Source organism: Hesperophylax consimilis, unplaced genomic scaffold (assembly GCF_061612785.1).
Source record: "Hesperophylax consimilis isolate HC1 unplaced genomic scaffold, BYU_Hcon_1.0 scaffold_55, whole genome shotgun sequence".
Taxonomy (NCBI): domain Eukaryota; kingdom Metazoa; phylum Arthropoda; class Insecta; order Trichoptera; family Limnephilidae; genus Hesperophylax; species Hesperophylax consimilis.
Window position 1 is genome coordinate 23,318 of NW_028301285.1, and position 15,274 is coordinate 38,591.

The 15,274-nt window shown below is 41.5% G+C and overlaps 1 protein-coding gene across 1 annotated transcript; it reads right to left on the reverse strand.

Moving 5' to 3' along the window:
• Positions 1–332: 332 nt before the first annotated feature.
• Positions 333–8,760, reverse strand: LOC149408822 (uncharacterized). Its single transcript, XM_089650400.1, has 6 exons — positions 8,559–8,760; positions 4,141–4,320; positions 2,134–2,242; positions 1,300–1,518; positions 868–1,117; positions 333–469 (listed from the first exon to the last, which is right to left on the reverse strand). The coding sequence occupies exons 1-6, from the start codon at positions 8,747–8,749 to the stop codon at positions 459–461; spliced, it is 960 nt and encodes a 319-aa protein (XP_089506526.1). The 5' UTR covers positions 8,750–8,760; the 3' UTR covers positions 333–458.
• Positions 8,761–15,274: the final 6,514 nt, after the last annotated feature.

A 15,274-nucleotide genomic window follows, 5' to 3' on the forward strand; every position in this document is an offset into this window, starting at 1 on the left:
GTGGAGTATCCTTGTTCATCAGAGCGTTTGGAGTGGGAGTCGTAACCCTCGGCAACAGAGACTCGAAGATGTGGGCAACATGAAAGCAAACCAAAGAAAGATTAAAAAGTACACATAAAAGGCATTATTATTGATATTGGTCTGCGAAGCTAATGAACGATGACCAATAAACAAGAATCATAAATCATAAAGAAAATAGTTCCCACAAAGCAAAACTAGCAATTAATAGAATATAGGGAGAATTTAATATTGTTTACTGTGACATACATATATATGCACATTATGAGAATATTGGAAACAACTGAAAATAACTTAAGAAAATTGTGACATACATATATACGCACATTATGAAAATATAGGAAATAATAAAAAAAACAAGAAAAAAATCCTTTAGTGCGGGAATACTTAGCGCGTGCACCATTCTCGAGTGCTCCAGCCGAACGTGGATTTACTTGATTTTAAGGACATTCTGCAAAAGAAAACAGTATAACATTATTACAAATGTATGTTTTATTTCATATTTTAGACATATCTGCTGACACCATATCGAAATCCGGAAACACCCAACCAGAACAAGGAACGTGGTAGAAAGACAATATGGATTGTGGAAAAGACGATTTCCGGTCTTATCCAATGGCCTACGACTAAACATCGACACCACGATGGCAGTTATAGTTGCATGTGGAGTTCTTCACAACATATGCATCAATCGTGGGGAGGAATATCCACAAGATTGGATCCACGGTGTTGGTGATGAACCCAACAATGTGGCATTCAGGAACAATGCAGGGAACAACATCGCCCATTTAAATAGAGACGTTATTGCAAATAATATGTATGTACAAGCATTATAATATTAACAATTACCACTTTCTAATTTCTTTGTAATTGCCTCCTGAGCTCTCCTCTCCAACTTCAATATAACCAGTTGGATTTCCCATCGGATTTCTGCTCGGGCTGCCTCTGCGACCTTCTGCTTCCTGGCATCACTAAGGATTTGCAGTTGTATATCCGATTGGGCTTCTTTTGAGACCCTCGCCGCATCGAGCATTTCCAGTTGGAGTTTCAAGTGGGCAGTCTGCATACTCAGGAGGTCGCATTGCAAAAGAGACTTGACCTGTTTATTGTTATTAGTTAATTTTGTAGAACTCCATTTCAATTTTTATTTATTTTATATATTCAATAATTTGTTATCTAATGTATAAAAACAGTTTGATAATGCCTTCAGAGGGCGAAACAGCTGTAACGCATAATAATAATTACAAAGCAGAACTTGTTTATAATAAACTGTTTTTATACCTTTTGCATTTGAAAGTTTTCAGTCTGGGTCTCTAATAACACTCTTTCCGTCGCAAGTTGGGTGGTAGCAACATTTTGCAGGTCACTAAAGAGCGAGTCCTTTGTTGATTTTCCCAAGCACAGTCGCCTCTTGAATGCCTTCCTTGGAACTACGGGTCGAACAGTTGATACCACTGGCATCACTGGACTTTCAGGAAGTGTGAAAACTGGATTTTCATCCTGAACAAAATATAAGAAGAATGTCAAGTTTTATAACCAGCCACAAGTAATTTAAAAACAAATAATGTGTAAACCTTTCAAAAGACCGTGTAATAAAATAACATTTTACACAAGTATCTATGGGAAAATGAAGAAATTAAAATATTTTGCAGATTAGTTATTTCAAGTTATTGATGGCCGAGCGGTAAGGCTCACGACTAGCAATCCGGAGGTCGCCGGTTCAAATCCTGGCGTGTGCGAGTAAATTTTATTTGTATTACTTTGTGTTATTCCACAAACTGTTCATTAAAAATAATAAATAGTATATTTGCAGTACATTACAGAGTGGAAGATACTCTCAGTATCACCCTGTTTATTGTAACACCACCATTAAAGAATTGAAACATGGAATGAAATGGTTTTAGCCATGCTTGGTGACCAGATTTGAATACCCAAGTACTTGTATAACCATCTTCCCCTTCCTTCCCTAATACCTTCAGTTTCACAACACACCCCAATTGGAGATGCCGCAGTCTCACCGCACTGACTGCCACCGCACGGGCAGTTGGGAGCAGTTGAGACACCAATTCGAACAATGCCATTATTGAGAATTAGGATAAATGAAATAAAAATTACCAATGTCCATTCCGTAGGCTCCACTGATTCCAGAGTCGGCTGCTCTACTTCCTCCCGGCTGGTGGATGCCTGTTGATCATCTTGGACGGCAGGACCATTGCAATCAAACCTTTCAAAATAGAATACAAATATGTATGTCACGTTAAATAATATTAAATTCTCTCTATATTCTGTTAATTGCTAGTTTTGCTCTGTGGGAACTATTTTCTTTATGATTTATGATCAGAGGCGGTTCCTTGGTACGTGCATTTGTGCATTGCACTGCTTGTCTTCAATCTCCACATAACAAATTACAACGACATCTGTGTCCCAGTGATCGATGTAAGAAATTCGTAATTCCCGTCAGGTCATTATTTGAGCTATCTTCTAGTAAAAAAATCCCGCCCAAGAGCAAGCGGACGTGCATACCCCGATATGCACAAAACCAACTTTTACCATACTACTAAAACAGCGTCGGGCAGTATCGAGACAGCCCGAAGTAGCCGAAACGGTGACATGAGCGAGACAGATTACACTCTTAACGTCAAATTACGTGTTAGAGCAGTGCAGATACATAACCCATCCGTGCATTATCGAAGTGTTTTGACGGCGAGTGAATTTTGCATCACTTTGATCATGCGTAATCCAATGCGTTTGGAATGGATTCGCTTAGAAATACTAATGTTCAATGTTAACGCAACAACATTAACACATTGGAACTCGTTCGCGGTGAAATCAAACGGTTTCGCTATATTTTCAACGATGAATTGAGAGTCCTTTATTTTCGAGATAATTTTGTATTATTTAATCAGTTATTTTACAAATATAACTTAGAAGATAGAATGAATTGCAGTAGGTGTTCCCATTCATTAATTTGCTCCACCTAAATTACAGACTAGGTATATTTTAAAAGTGAAATGCACTGCTGGTAATTACAGTCACGGGCCGCTTCTGTTTATGATTCTTGTTTATTGGTCATCGTTCATTAGCTTCGCAGACCAATATCAATAATAATGCCTTTTATGTGTACTTTTTAATCTTTCTTTGGTTTGCTTTCATGTTGCCCACATCTTCGAGTCTCTGTTGTCGAGGGTTACGACTCCCACTCCAAACGCTCTGATGAACAAGGATACTCCACTAGATGCGCTCCTTCACGGCATAGAGAGCTGCCAACACCAACGTTCCGGATGCCTGTGATTGGTCACTCCGGTTTATTGGTGTTGCTACTTACTGTTATGATCAATTATACATACTATGTTCCTATAAACTGTAAACTATTCTATTATTTATGTAAAACTTGTAACTTTCTGCCTAGTTTTTTAATGCTGAATCTTTATGTGGATGATGTTTTTTTCTGTAGTTTTATCAAAGGTTACAGTTAAGAGTTTAGATTCAAAAAACCTTCATTAACAAAACAGTTTTTTCTTTGTTTTTTTTTTTTAATTTCCTGAAAATTCAACCTCGTAAGACATTTTACGTCGAGTACTGAATATTTAATATTTGCTCATCAAAACCTAACAAAACTGCATGTATTTTCATTGGTCGATAGTTTAGAGAGACATGACAGCAAAAATAGATTTAAAATCAGTAAATTAACTGCCAAATCCATCCACAAAGAGAATAAAGCTTTTTCTAGTAGCGTGGATTCATTTATTGCAATATATGAGACATTTGTATAGCAAGAAGAGATTGTTTAATTTATAAATGTACCTAACCTTTCATTTCCCAACCCTTATGGGTCAGTGAATGACCAACAACCAACTGAAAACATGAACAAGTCATAAGTAATGTGCGCTTTCCAGCTATTGTTGAACTACAATGACAATGCATTGACAAGCTTTTGGATTCCACTACGTAATGGTAGTACTAAAAGTGAGGGTTTATTTGAGTGCGCCAATTCTGGGTCTACTGCCATATACCGTAAACATAATGTATTCCTAATTGCTCCGGGTACTAATGCTGACTCAGTGGACATGTTCAGTCATCACCAAATACCAATTTAATTAAAAACAAGATATTTTAACTTACGAATTTACCATCCCGGAGGAACTTAATCCAATTGCTGCCTCAACCTTCAGCAGCACTGGATCTTCTATGTCTTGACTGGGCCCTCCACCAGTTCCAAATATTTGGCAACGAACACTTGCCCTCTGTGTTCGGGCATCTCGCTTCAAGTTGTCCCACGCCTTTTTTAGAGCTGCTAGGGGTCTGCAATCATATATAAAATATTACGAGAAATCAATTGGGATGTATACAAATTCTAATTAACCAAACATTGCACCCTTCCTAGAAAGGTTCTACGCAGAGAGGACAGTCTGTCAAACCACTTGCCTCGCCCACAATCACACCATATATCATACATACTCTTCTGTTATTCGGACTATTAACATAGCCCTACTCAAATATCAGTTTTTTTTTTATCTTGCCGTGTCTTCCTCGGGCGTCCCCGACTTCTTCCACCATCCAAATTGTGGTGATATGCAAGTACTGCAAAAGCAGTGGCAGCAAACGCAACCGTTCTGCGATGTGAAAGACAATTGACATTCAATTAGAACGCCAGTTAGAATACAAGCTATTTCGGCAAGATGTCAAATATTAAACTCGGAGATTTATTAAGGTGTTTTAATGGCGAGGGCGATGTTATTCAGTGGATAACAAAAGTCGAGTTGGTTTTAAAAATTAAAGAAGTAAAAGATGTGTGCGCGATCATCCCGATGTTTCTGGAGGGACCTGCATTTGCTGTCTACAATGAGCTGAGTGCAGAGGATAAGGGCAATGGTGACGCCATCAAAAATGCGTTGATTTGTGCGTTCGCAACAAACCCGTTTCTGGCCTATGAGGAGTTCGTGAGGCGCACATGGCGTGATGAGCCGGTCGACGTCTATATGACGGACCTGAGGAGGTTGGCAAGGCTAGCGGGTGTGACGTCGGATTCTCTCCTCATGAAAGCTTTCATAGTGGGTCTGCCTTCAGTGGTATCACGTGAATTGCGCGCGCAGCCAAAAGTAGAGACAATGCCGCTGTCAACAATCGTGGAGCGTGCTAGAGCTCTTATGGCAGAGCTCGTGGATCAGCCTGTCGTGGCGGTGGCTCAGGGCCAACAGAAATTTGTCGCAATATCTCCAAATGCACGACGGCGTTGTTTTAAATGTGGTGGGCCACATTTGGTCAAATTCTGTTGTGAGCAGCTGAAAAGTGTCTGTTGGAACTGCGGAAAAGATGGTCACTTGGCCAGGCACTGTGAGAAGGGAAACGGAAGCAGGAGAACTGGTGCGCCGGCAGCTCTTCTGAATCAGGACTAAAGGCGCTACCAATAATCCAAGTTGCAGTCAATGGAAAGAAGGTGCGTGCACTCGTTGACTCAGGGTGTTCTCGTACAGTAGTGATGAGTGGGCTGTGTAGTGTACAAGGTCCTGGTTGTGATGTGATTGCTGTTGATGGCAGTCGTGTACTTTGTGAGGGGCGAGGTGTCGCCAAGATAGTAGTGCAAGGTGTGTCGCTACTGGTAGACTGTGTGGTGGTGAAAAAACTATTAAGTGCAGTCGATGTTATACTGGGCATGGACGTTATCGAAGAACTGGGTGGTGTTACGATAATGCGCGATAGGGTAGAGTTCGTAAGAAGCAGACTAGACGAGTACAGTGCGAATTGTGTCGAGTCTGGTGAAACCTCGGCAGACAGAATATCTGTTGAGAACAAGGACTTTAAAGCTACATTCAACGGAAGAAACTGGTGCGTGAGTTGGGTGTGGAGAGGTTCTCCTGCTGAATTAGAAAACACTGTAGAGTGCTATAGAAGCACTAAGTTACCAGAAGCGGAGGCAGCTTTTGAAGAAGAGATTCAAAGGTGGATCTCCGAGGGCTGGCTCAGGCCATGGAAGGGAAGCTCCGGTGGTATCCTTCCTTTAATGGCTGTGATCCAAAAGAACAAGGGAAAAGTACGTCCTGTCTTGGATTATCGTGAACTCAACGAGAGTGTTCAGTGCCATACTGGTGAGGATGTAGCAGTGTGTGATGAGACACTTCGGAAGTGGAGGAAGCTACGTGAACCTCTAAAGTTGCTTGATCTCCAATCAGCATATTTACAAGTGCACATTGAGGAAAAACTTTGGAAGTACCAACTCATTAAGTATAAAGGCAAAACATACTGCTTGACAAGATTAGGTTTTGGGTTAAAGTGTGGTCCCAAAATCATGACACGGATTGTAAACGAGGTGCTCTCGCTTGACGAAAGGGTGCGACGGGGCACAGATAGCTACATCGATGACATTATAGTGAATGAAAACATAATATCAGCTGAAGAGGTTGCGGCACACTTGCATACTTACGGTCTCGTAACTAAGCCTCCCGAGAAGCTGGAGGGCGCAAGAGTGCTCGGATTGCGTATTGAACGTGATAAGGTCGGACGTCTTATCTTCAGAAGAGGCAATGACATTCCCATAATGCAAGAAGGATCGCACCTGAGTAGAAGGGAATTATTTTCGATCTGTGGCAAGCTGACTGGGCACTATCCTGTGTGTGGATGGTTAAGGACAGCCTGCAGCTTCATGAAGAGAGAGTGTCAAGGCCAGGCATGGGATGATTACGTTGGCGACAGGGCCCAACAAATGGCTGAAGAGCTTCTGGTGAGAGTGAGAATTGACGATCCTGTAAAAGGGGAGTGGCTAGTGCCTGAATCATTAGGTGATGCCAGAGTTTATTGTGATGCAAGTAATCTGGCCCTTGGAGTTACCTTGGAAATTGAGGGAAGAACTGTTGAAGACGCCGCATGGCTGCGTAAGACAACCGATGTAGCGCATATTAACATAGCGGAGCTAGATGCTGTCCTGAAGGGATTAAACTTAGCTCTCAAGTGGAATCTTCAAGTTGTGGAAATAATTACAGATTCGGCAACGGTTTTGTGCTGGGTGAGATCTACACTTACCGGGAGTAGTCGTGTAAAAGTTTCTGGCATGTCAGAGATGCTCGTCAAGCGGCGTCTGGGATTGGTGAAGGAGATCGTAGAAGAATTTGATCTCACATTGTCGATCACCCTTGTAGAGTCTTGTAAAAATAAAGCCGATGTACTTACTAGGGTCTGCAAGGCCTGGGTAAAGAGTAGCCATGACAGGAAACGTCATGAAAGAGACTTACAATCTTCAGAGTATGAAGAGAGGTTGGAGATACTTGAAAAAGAAACTGGAGAGCAAACATGTGCTTTAAGCGTAGAAGCTTTACATGCTCAGCATCATTTTGGAGTAGAGCGAACGCTTCATCTTGCCCGGCTGGTTGATCCCGAGGTGAGAAGAGAGGACGTCGATAGATGCGTACGTAACTGCATACAATGCAGGACAATTGACCCACCACCGTCAACCCATGAAGCGGGTAACCTCAATGTTGCAACAAATTGGAGTCGCTTGGCAGTTGATGTCACTCATTTCGGTAGGAAATGTTTCTTCACACTCATCGATTGCGGGCCAAGTAGATTTGCCGTGTGGCGGGAAATCGAATCAGAGAACGCAGTTTCGATTGTCAAAAATCTGGAAGAAGTGTTTCGGGAAAGAGGCCCGCCCAGTGAAGTTCTCATGGACAATAGTACTGCGTTTCGTTCCTATAGTGTTGCAGATATGTGTAAGAGATGGAATGTACGTCAAAGATTTCGCGCGGCATACCGTCCAGCAGGAAATGGTATAGTTGAACGACATCATCGAACAATAAAGAGAACTGCAGCCAGAAGTGGAAGCGATCCTCTGCAGGCAGTATTTTGGTATAATTTGGCTGCGAAGAGTCAGAAGGATGAGGGTGTTGCGCCTTCTAGCTCGGTTCACACTTATTCATGGAGGCACCCTTCTGCGCAAGTGAATATAGAAGAGGAAGTATCGACTGAGTTTGAAGTGGGCGATGTCGTTGCGGTCAAACCAGTAGACAAAAGATGCACATCACGCTGGAGGCAAGGAAGGGTGACAGGACTTAATTCAGTCAACAATATTATAGTTGATGGTGTACCAAGACATGTGCTTGACCTGCGAAAGATGCCTGACAGAGAACGAACTGAGTCTGAAGAGAGATGCGAGGAATTGGCCGCAAGTCCCACCGTAAATTTTCTCGATGTGTTTGAAGAGGAAAGTGAAGAAGAAGGAGAGACCAGTACAGAAGGACGACCCACTAGGGTGCGAAGGCCTCCGGGCTGGTTAAGTCAATTTGTACAGTGATGACGACATCAGGAGGGCGTGTGGTGATATGCAAGTACTGCAAAAGCAGTGGCAGCAAACGCAACCGTTCTGCGATGTGAAAGACAATTGACATTCAATTAGAACGCCAGTTAGAATACACAAATTCGCGTAATAATATACTCTCCTTACACTCCTTAGTTCGTTCATTCTACGTGCCCAAACCATATTTCTTAATCGAGCTTCAATGGCATTTGAAGAACACATTATTATATGAGATAATCAGTATGTAACTTACCGGTTAATTGAGTTGCTGCTATTAAAACCGAGAACCACTTCGTTCCAAGCAGTTTCTTTAGATTTCAACAGTGTGGCGTAATTTGGGCCGCCTGTAGACTTAGACAAAATGACCCGCGACGAGGTAACTAAATCGACAAGTCGCATTTTCTCATTTGGGGTGAAATTTTTTGAGCGTTTTGCTTTGTCCATTTTGTATAGGTTATGATTTTGAATCTAAAGTTTCAACTGAATAAAACGTCAAACTTGACGTAAACAAAAAAGTTAAGTCAATTAACACCTTATTTTTTACATATTAAATACGTTTGTTTTAAAAATATGAAATGTCGGTTTATGTATTACACTATTTAAAGTAAATTATCTGTATAAATAATAAATACAATTAATTAATGCTTCGGTATTAATTTAAAATGTAAAGTTTCTAATTTGACGTCATTTTTTGTCTATGTAAATAAACAGTGCTACACACGAGGTGTTATGATCAAAATGTTGGCTACAGGCGAAATGGAGCAAATCACTACGATCACTTAATTGAGCAGCGCCTGGCTCAGGCTCAGAATTCCTTTGATAATCCATCGAAATTGTTGGCCACAACGGCCGTTACAAACTATATACGCCTATCTCGTTTCGCCTAACAAAAAAAAAAGATAAACATGCAGCCCATATAGCGCCGTCTCTTTTCGTCATGGTCAGAATAGTTTTGAATTTTGAACGGCCCATGGCCCATGTGATGTGGTGATTGGTGATGTGAGTTGCGAGATGGTTGCGAGTTGCGAGATGGTTGCGAGCATAGATATATAACACCCATAGTAGACTAGATCGCCAATCACCCTACCTCCCGTATAGCAGCGCCCGTAGTGATTTGAAGAGCCCATCCGCCATCTTGTAAAGGTCAGCCGTGATTTGCCTGCTTGTGTACAATGGAGAATTGATTGCAACTTTATCAAGTTTAATTAAATATTTTGGATTGTTTGAACCATGGTTGTGGCGTGTGCAGCATGGGGATGCACCAACAGACGCGACAAGAAGAGAAAATTTGAATTTAATTAGAAATATAGTATACATTTTGTTATAACTCTACTTAGGGGAGTTAATAATTAATATTATTCATGTAAAGAAAAGGAGGAACGAGTACAAAAAAAGAAGTTACTTAGTTACAAAACACTCTTAAAATTTATTTAATAAAATGTATAAAGAAGGGTTAGTCTTAATCTAGGCTTAATGATAGTTCTTAAAATTAATTCTTAAAACTAATTGTCCTTTTTCTTAATCCTAAATTATCTTCATTCACTGTCTTAAAAGTTGGGTCACGTTACGAGATAATTATGCAAAAATTGTGCAGACACTTCCCTTTACTGGTTCTGGAATCACGGATCTCCACGTTCGCACTTATCACCGACAACACAAGCGGCAACTTGGGTTGGATCCGAAGGGCGGAAGTTGTTCAACCTGGGCCAAGGCTCCGAAGGGCGGAGTCGGCAGGCAGCGAATTCTGAGTGGGCAGCTTCTGGGTAGGAAAATCCTCGGCACCGCTCCAAGGGGGAGAGCAGGAAGTTTCTCGGCGGAGGCGAGACGGTAACTTTTGCTAGGGCAGCTCCCTGGTCGGAAGAGCCTCGGTGCCGCTCCAAAGGGGGAGAGCAGGAAGTTTCTCGGCGGAGGCGAGACGGTAACTTCTGCTAGGGCAGTTCCCTGGTCGGCAGCTGCCTCGGCGCCGCTCCAAGAGGGAGAGCAGGTTGATGACTCCCAAGATGATGACTGTCGAGTGCGGAAATGTGAAGTGTCGAGAACTAGGCGAGATCGTGACCGCCAAGAGGGCAGCCTCCTGGGCGGAGGCGCCTCGGCGACCGCCCCAAGGGGGGGCGAGATGATGACTCTCGAAAGGCGAGATTGTGACTGTCGAGAGGGCAGCCTCCTGGGCGGAGGCCCCTCGGCGACCGCCCCAAGGGGGGCGAGATGATGACTGTCTGACTGGGTACTCTTGACTCGGGACTGTTGGTTGCGGAATCTGTCTTCAGCTGTTGAGGCGAGATCGTGACCGCCGAGAGGGCAGCCTCCTGGGCGGAGGCGCCTCGGCGGCCGCCCCAAGGGGAGGCGAGATGATCACTCTCTGACTGGGTACTGGATACTGTTTTTTGGTCGGGACTGTCTTCAGCTGCGCAATCCAGCGACCGTAGCGCGCCTGTCGTGGGGTGCTGGAACTAAAGTGGTTCCGCTTTACACCACTTCGGTACGTTGTTTGAGTCCGTGGCGCTGGCATCGACATTCTCACCGTAGTCGTTATTATTATTTTAAAAGATGCTAAAATGACATTTGTACAAAGCTTTCAAACAATTACAATATAGCCTAGCCTTGGGCGAAGGTTTTTATTGCCGAGTCACTGGTTTAACAATACACCCATTTCGGATTATGACTTAATGAGGGTCTAGAGCTAAATCTGCCGACTAATGGGTGTATTTCCAAGTTGGTTTTCTATTTTTTTTATTGAGGGACCGGTGAAACTATTGACAAAATATTTAGGTCTAATAAAATCAGAACTGCCGCCTCCATCTGCGTGTAAAATCACAGAGACAAATGCTGGAGCACGTGTTCGCTTTGGTCTTTCTGTGAATTCAAGTCATGTATATACCTAGGGACATATCAATCGCCCCCGGTTTGTTTGACTTGAATTCACAGTGAGATTATACTTAACTTATAAGCTATTATTAAATTTACTATTGCTACGACATTTAACCTAACAACCTAGATTTAACATTATTACGATATTGATATTGGCATAGTGTGTGTGTGGGAATGGAACTAGGTGTAGCCTGAATGACTTCTGCTGTGGCCGCTCGCGTAGTCCGGGTGCTAGCTGACGCCATTGTTCAAAATATTCTAAATTGTCTAAAAGTAAAATCTATTCCTAAATTTAAAAAAAATATATATACCTAATTTAATTTGAAAAAATCTATACCTAAATTAATTAAAAAAAAATCAATACCTAAATTAATTAAAACTACCTACAGCTTAGTTAATAAAAAAAAGCAATACCTAAATTAAAAACAAATCTGTACCTAAACTATTACTAAGATTTTTGGGCGCCAAATACTCTTTTGATATGGGAAGTATTAAACCCGGATGTACATATTATAGAGACGAAAAAATACTGTAAAACATAAATCAAAATTGCCACTTAAAATTAAACAAAATTATAAATAACCTGAAAATCTTATCCTAGATTCTAACGAGGCTGTGGGCGAATAAATTATTTTACAAATTATGAAAATCGTTCCTCCTTTTAAATTAATTGCTCTAATCTCAGGGTCGGGAATCGGAAGTATGCACTTATACTTCTACCAGCCTAAAAGCCGGTAGGCCCCACGTTGGGCGCCAATTGTTATAACTCTACTTAGGGGAGTTAATAATTAATATTATTCATGTAAAGAAAAGGAGGAACGAGTACAAAAAAAGAAGTTACTTAGTTACAAAACACTCTTAAAATTTATTTAATAAAATGTATAAAGAAGGGTTAGTCTTAATCTAGGCTTAATGATAGTTCTTAAAATTAATTCTTAAAACTAATTGTCCTTTTTCTTAATCCTAAATTATCTTCATTCACTGTCTTAAAAGTTGGGTCACGTTACGAGATAATTATGCAAAAATTGTGCAGACACTTCCCTTTACTGGTTCTGGAATCACGGATCTCCACGTTCGCACTTATCACCGACAACACAAGCGGCAACTTGGGTTGGATCCGAAGGGCGGAAGTTGTTCAACCTGGGCCAAGGCTCCGAAGGGCGGAGTCGGCAGGCAGCGAATTCTGAGTGGGCAGCTTCTGGGTAGGAAAATCCTCGGCACCGCTCCAAGGGGGAGAGCAGGAAGTTTCTCGGCGGAGGCGAGACGGTAACTTTTGCTAGGGCAGCTCCCTGGTCGGAAGAGCCTCGGTGCCGCTCCAAAGGGGGAGAGCAGGAAGTTTCTCGGCGGAGGCGAGACGGTAACTTCTGCTAGGGCAGTTCCCTGGTCGGCAGCTGCCTCGGCGCCGCTCCAAGAGGGAGAGCAGGTTGATGACTCCCAAGATGATGACTGTCGAGTGCGGAAATGTGAAGTGTCGAGAACTAGGCGAGATCGTGACCGCCAAGAGGGCAGCCTCCTGGGCGGAGGCGCCTCGGCGACCGCCCCAAGGGGGGGCGAGATGATGACTCTCGAAAGGCGAGATTGTGACTGTCGAGAGGGCAGCCTCCTGGGCGGAGGCCCCTCGGCGACCGCCCCAAGGGGGGCGAGATGATGACTGTCTGACTGGGTACTCTTGACTCGGGACTGTTGGTTGCGGAATCTGTCTTCAGCTGTTGAGGCGAGATCGTGACCGCCGAGAGGGCAGCCTCCTGGGCGGAGGCGCCTCGGCGGCCGCCCCAAGGGGAGGCGAGATGATCACTCTCTGACTGGGTACTGGATACTGTTTTTTGGTCGGGACTGTCTTCAGCTGCGCAATCCAGCGACCGTAGCGCGCCTGTCGTGGGGTGCTGGAACTAAAGTGGTTCCGCTTTACACCACTTCGGTACGTTGTTTGAGTCCGTGGCGCTGGCATCGACATTCTCACCGTAGTCGTTATTATTATTTTAAAAGATGCTAAAATGACATTTGTACAAAGCTTTCAAACAATTACAATATAGCCTAGCCTTGGGCGAAGGTTTTTATTGCCGAGTCACTGGTTTAACAATACACCCATTTCGGATTATGACTTAATGAGGGTCTAGAGCTAAATCTGCCGACTAATGGGTGTATTTCCAAGTTGGTTTTCTATTTTTTTTATTGAGGGACCGGTGAAACTATTGACAAAATATTTAGGTCTAATAAAATCAGAACTGCCGCCTCCATCTGCGTGTAAAATCACAGAGACAAATGCTGGAGCACGTGTTCGCTTTGGTCTTTCTGTGAATTCAAGTCATGTATATACCTAGGGACATATCAATTTCATAAAAAGATGTTTAAACAAATATTTATTTATTTATTTATATATATATATACGCCTAAAAAGGCTTTTACATAGAAGTGATACATGATGCAGTGTACATAGGAGAATATGTATTATACAGGAGATATTGACAGTAAATAGATATAATCCATTTTAAAGAAGGTACAAAATACACACTTGTAAAATTGTGAAAACAAGTATAATAAGAAAATATTAAAAAATATGAAGCAATATTAGTAAAACGTAAGAGTAACATAAAGTAAAAAAGAAATTACAACAACACTACATATAAGACAAAACATATCATTGGTTGCGAGTTAACCATAACCACCCAACAACATCCACAACCGAATAACCAAATAACCGAGCTCTCGACAGCGTAGTTGCGGTTATTTTCAAATAACCGTTGTATAGTTAGTTATGTTGTACAACTAATGACTAGGCAATTTTTGTATTGGGAACAAAACGAATAATGCGTAGCGTGAACGTTGCCGTGTTTTTCAACTAACCCCCGTTCGGCACGACAAAATCGGGTTAATCATTTACAAATCGAACAGTGAACGCACTTTCACAAGATAAACATTTAAAAGTAAAAAAAAAACAAACGGTTATGTCAATACAGCTAACCAGGGGCATTTAACTAAGCTTTAGCCTTGAAACCCATTTGAAACCGCCACGCCCACCTCAAAATTCTTATAGAAAACGAATAATATGGCTAAAAGTTCAGATCTCATTGGTGAGAGCAGAAGGATTGGTTTGATCTCTCGCTCTCTACCATAATGACTCGTGTAACAGAAAGAGATGACAGAATTTTGCCGTTTGACAGTTTTCAAATCATTCAAACAAAATGACAGTGGTTTATTTATACTATCATTTCCGTCGAAAATATTGCGTGTTAAAGTTGTTCGTGATAAAAATACAATATAAGCCAGTATAGTGTTAGCGAGTTACAAACATATATTCAACCTACCTACGTAAGTTCAAGTTTAAAGTGAATTGACAGTTTTTAGGTTAATCGTTAGGTTTTTTGAACAATGCTTCATACTTGGCATACATTTATTATATCGATAAACTTATTCATGTTATTGATTAGTGTTATCCTGTATTATCTTATTGTTTTGGTGAAATTAAAGATTTTTAAACATGTAACCATGAGTTCATCAGGCTGAAAAATGTCGAAATCCTTCGTCGTACTGTCGGACAATCATGTTTTGGAAATTTTCTTCAGTGTTTTTGCAAATTTCTTGTCATTTTGGGTTTCTTCTTCTCAGATTAACATGTTTCATCTTAAGGAAATGCACTGTAAAAGTTTATTTTCTTAGGTCAGATGAACCTTGCCCTCGGAAAACATTTCGATATTTTTCTGCTTCAGGTACATTTTTATTTTTAAAATTTTTATTTTTAAAATATTTTTTTGGGCTAGTGAATGAATGGAGTAGGCCGAGAGAAATTATATTGTCTATGGTTGCATCTTATTTTTAGATGACCTTAAGTTTTTTCTACCTTGTCTACTGCTCTGCTCCGCACGGTAGGTACTGTTTGTATATCTGTGGTTAAGTACTGTATAATTCCGTTAGATACAAAAAGCCCGAAGATATCGATCTAGAGAGTGGTATATTTATGCAGCTAACTAACTTTTCAAACTTTCTCAGTGTGACAGCCGATTATTGTCAATTGACAATAAATACCTATAATAGTGATCGTGATCGTGATTATCTTATTTAATGTTGTGACTTTTGAAAACAGCCGGTTGAGTGTAAATTGAC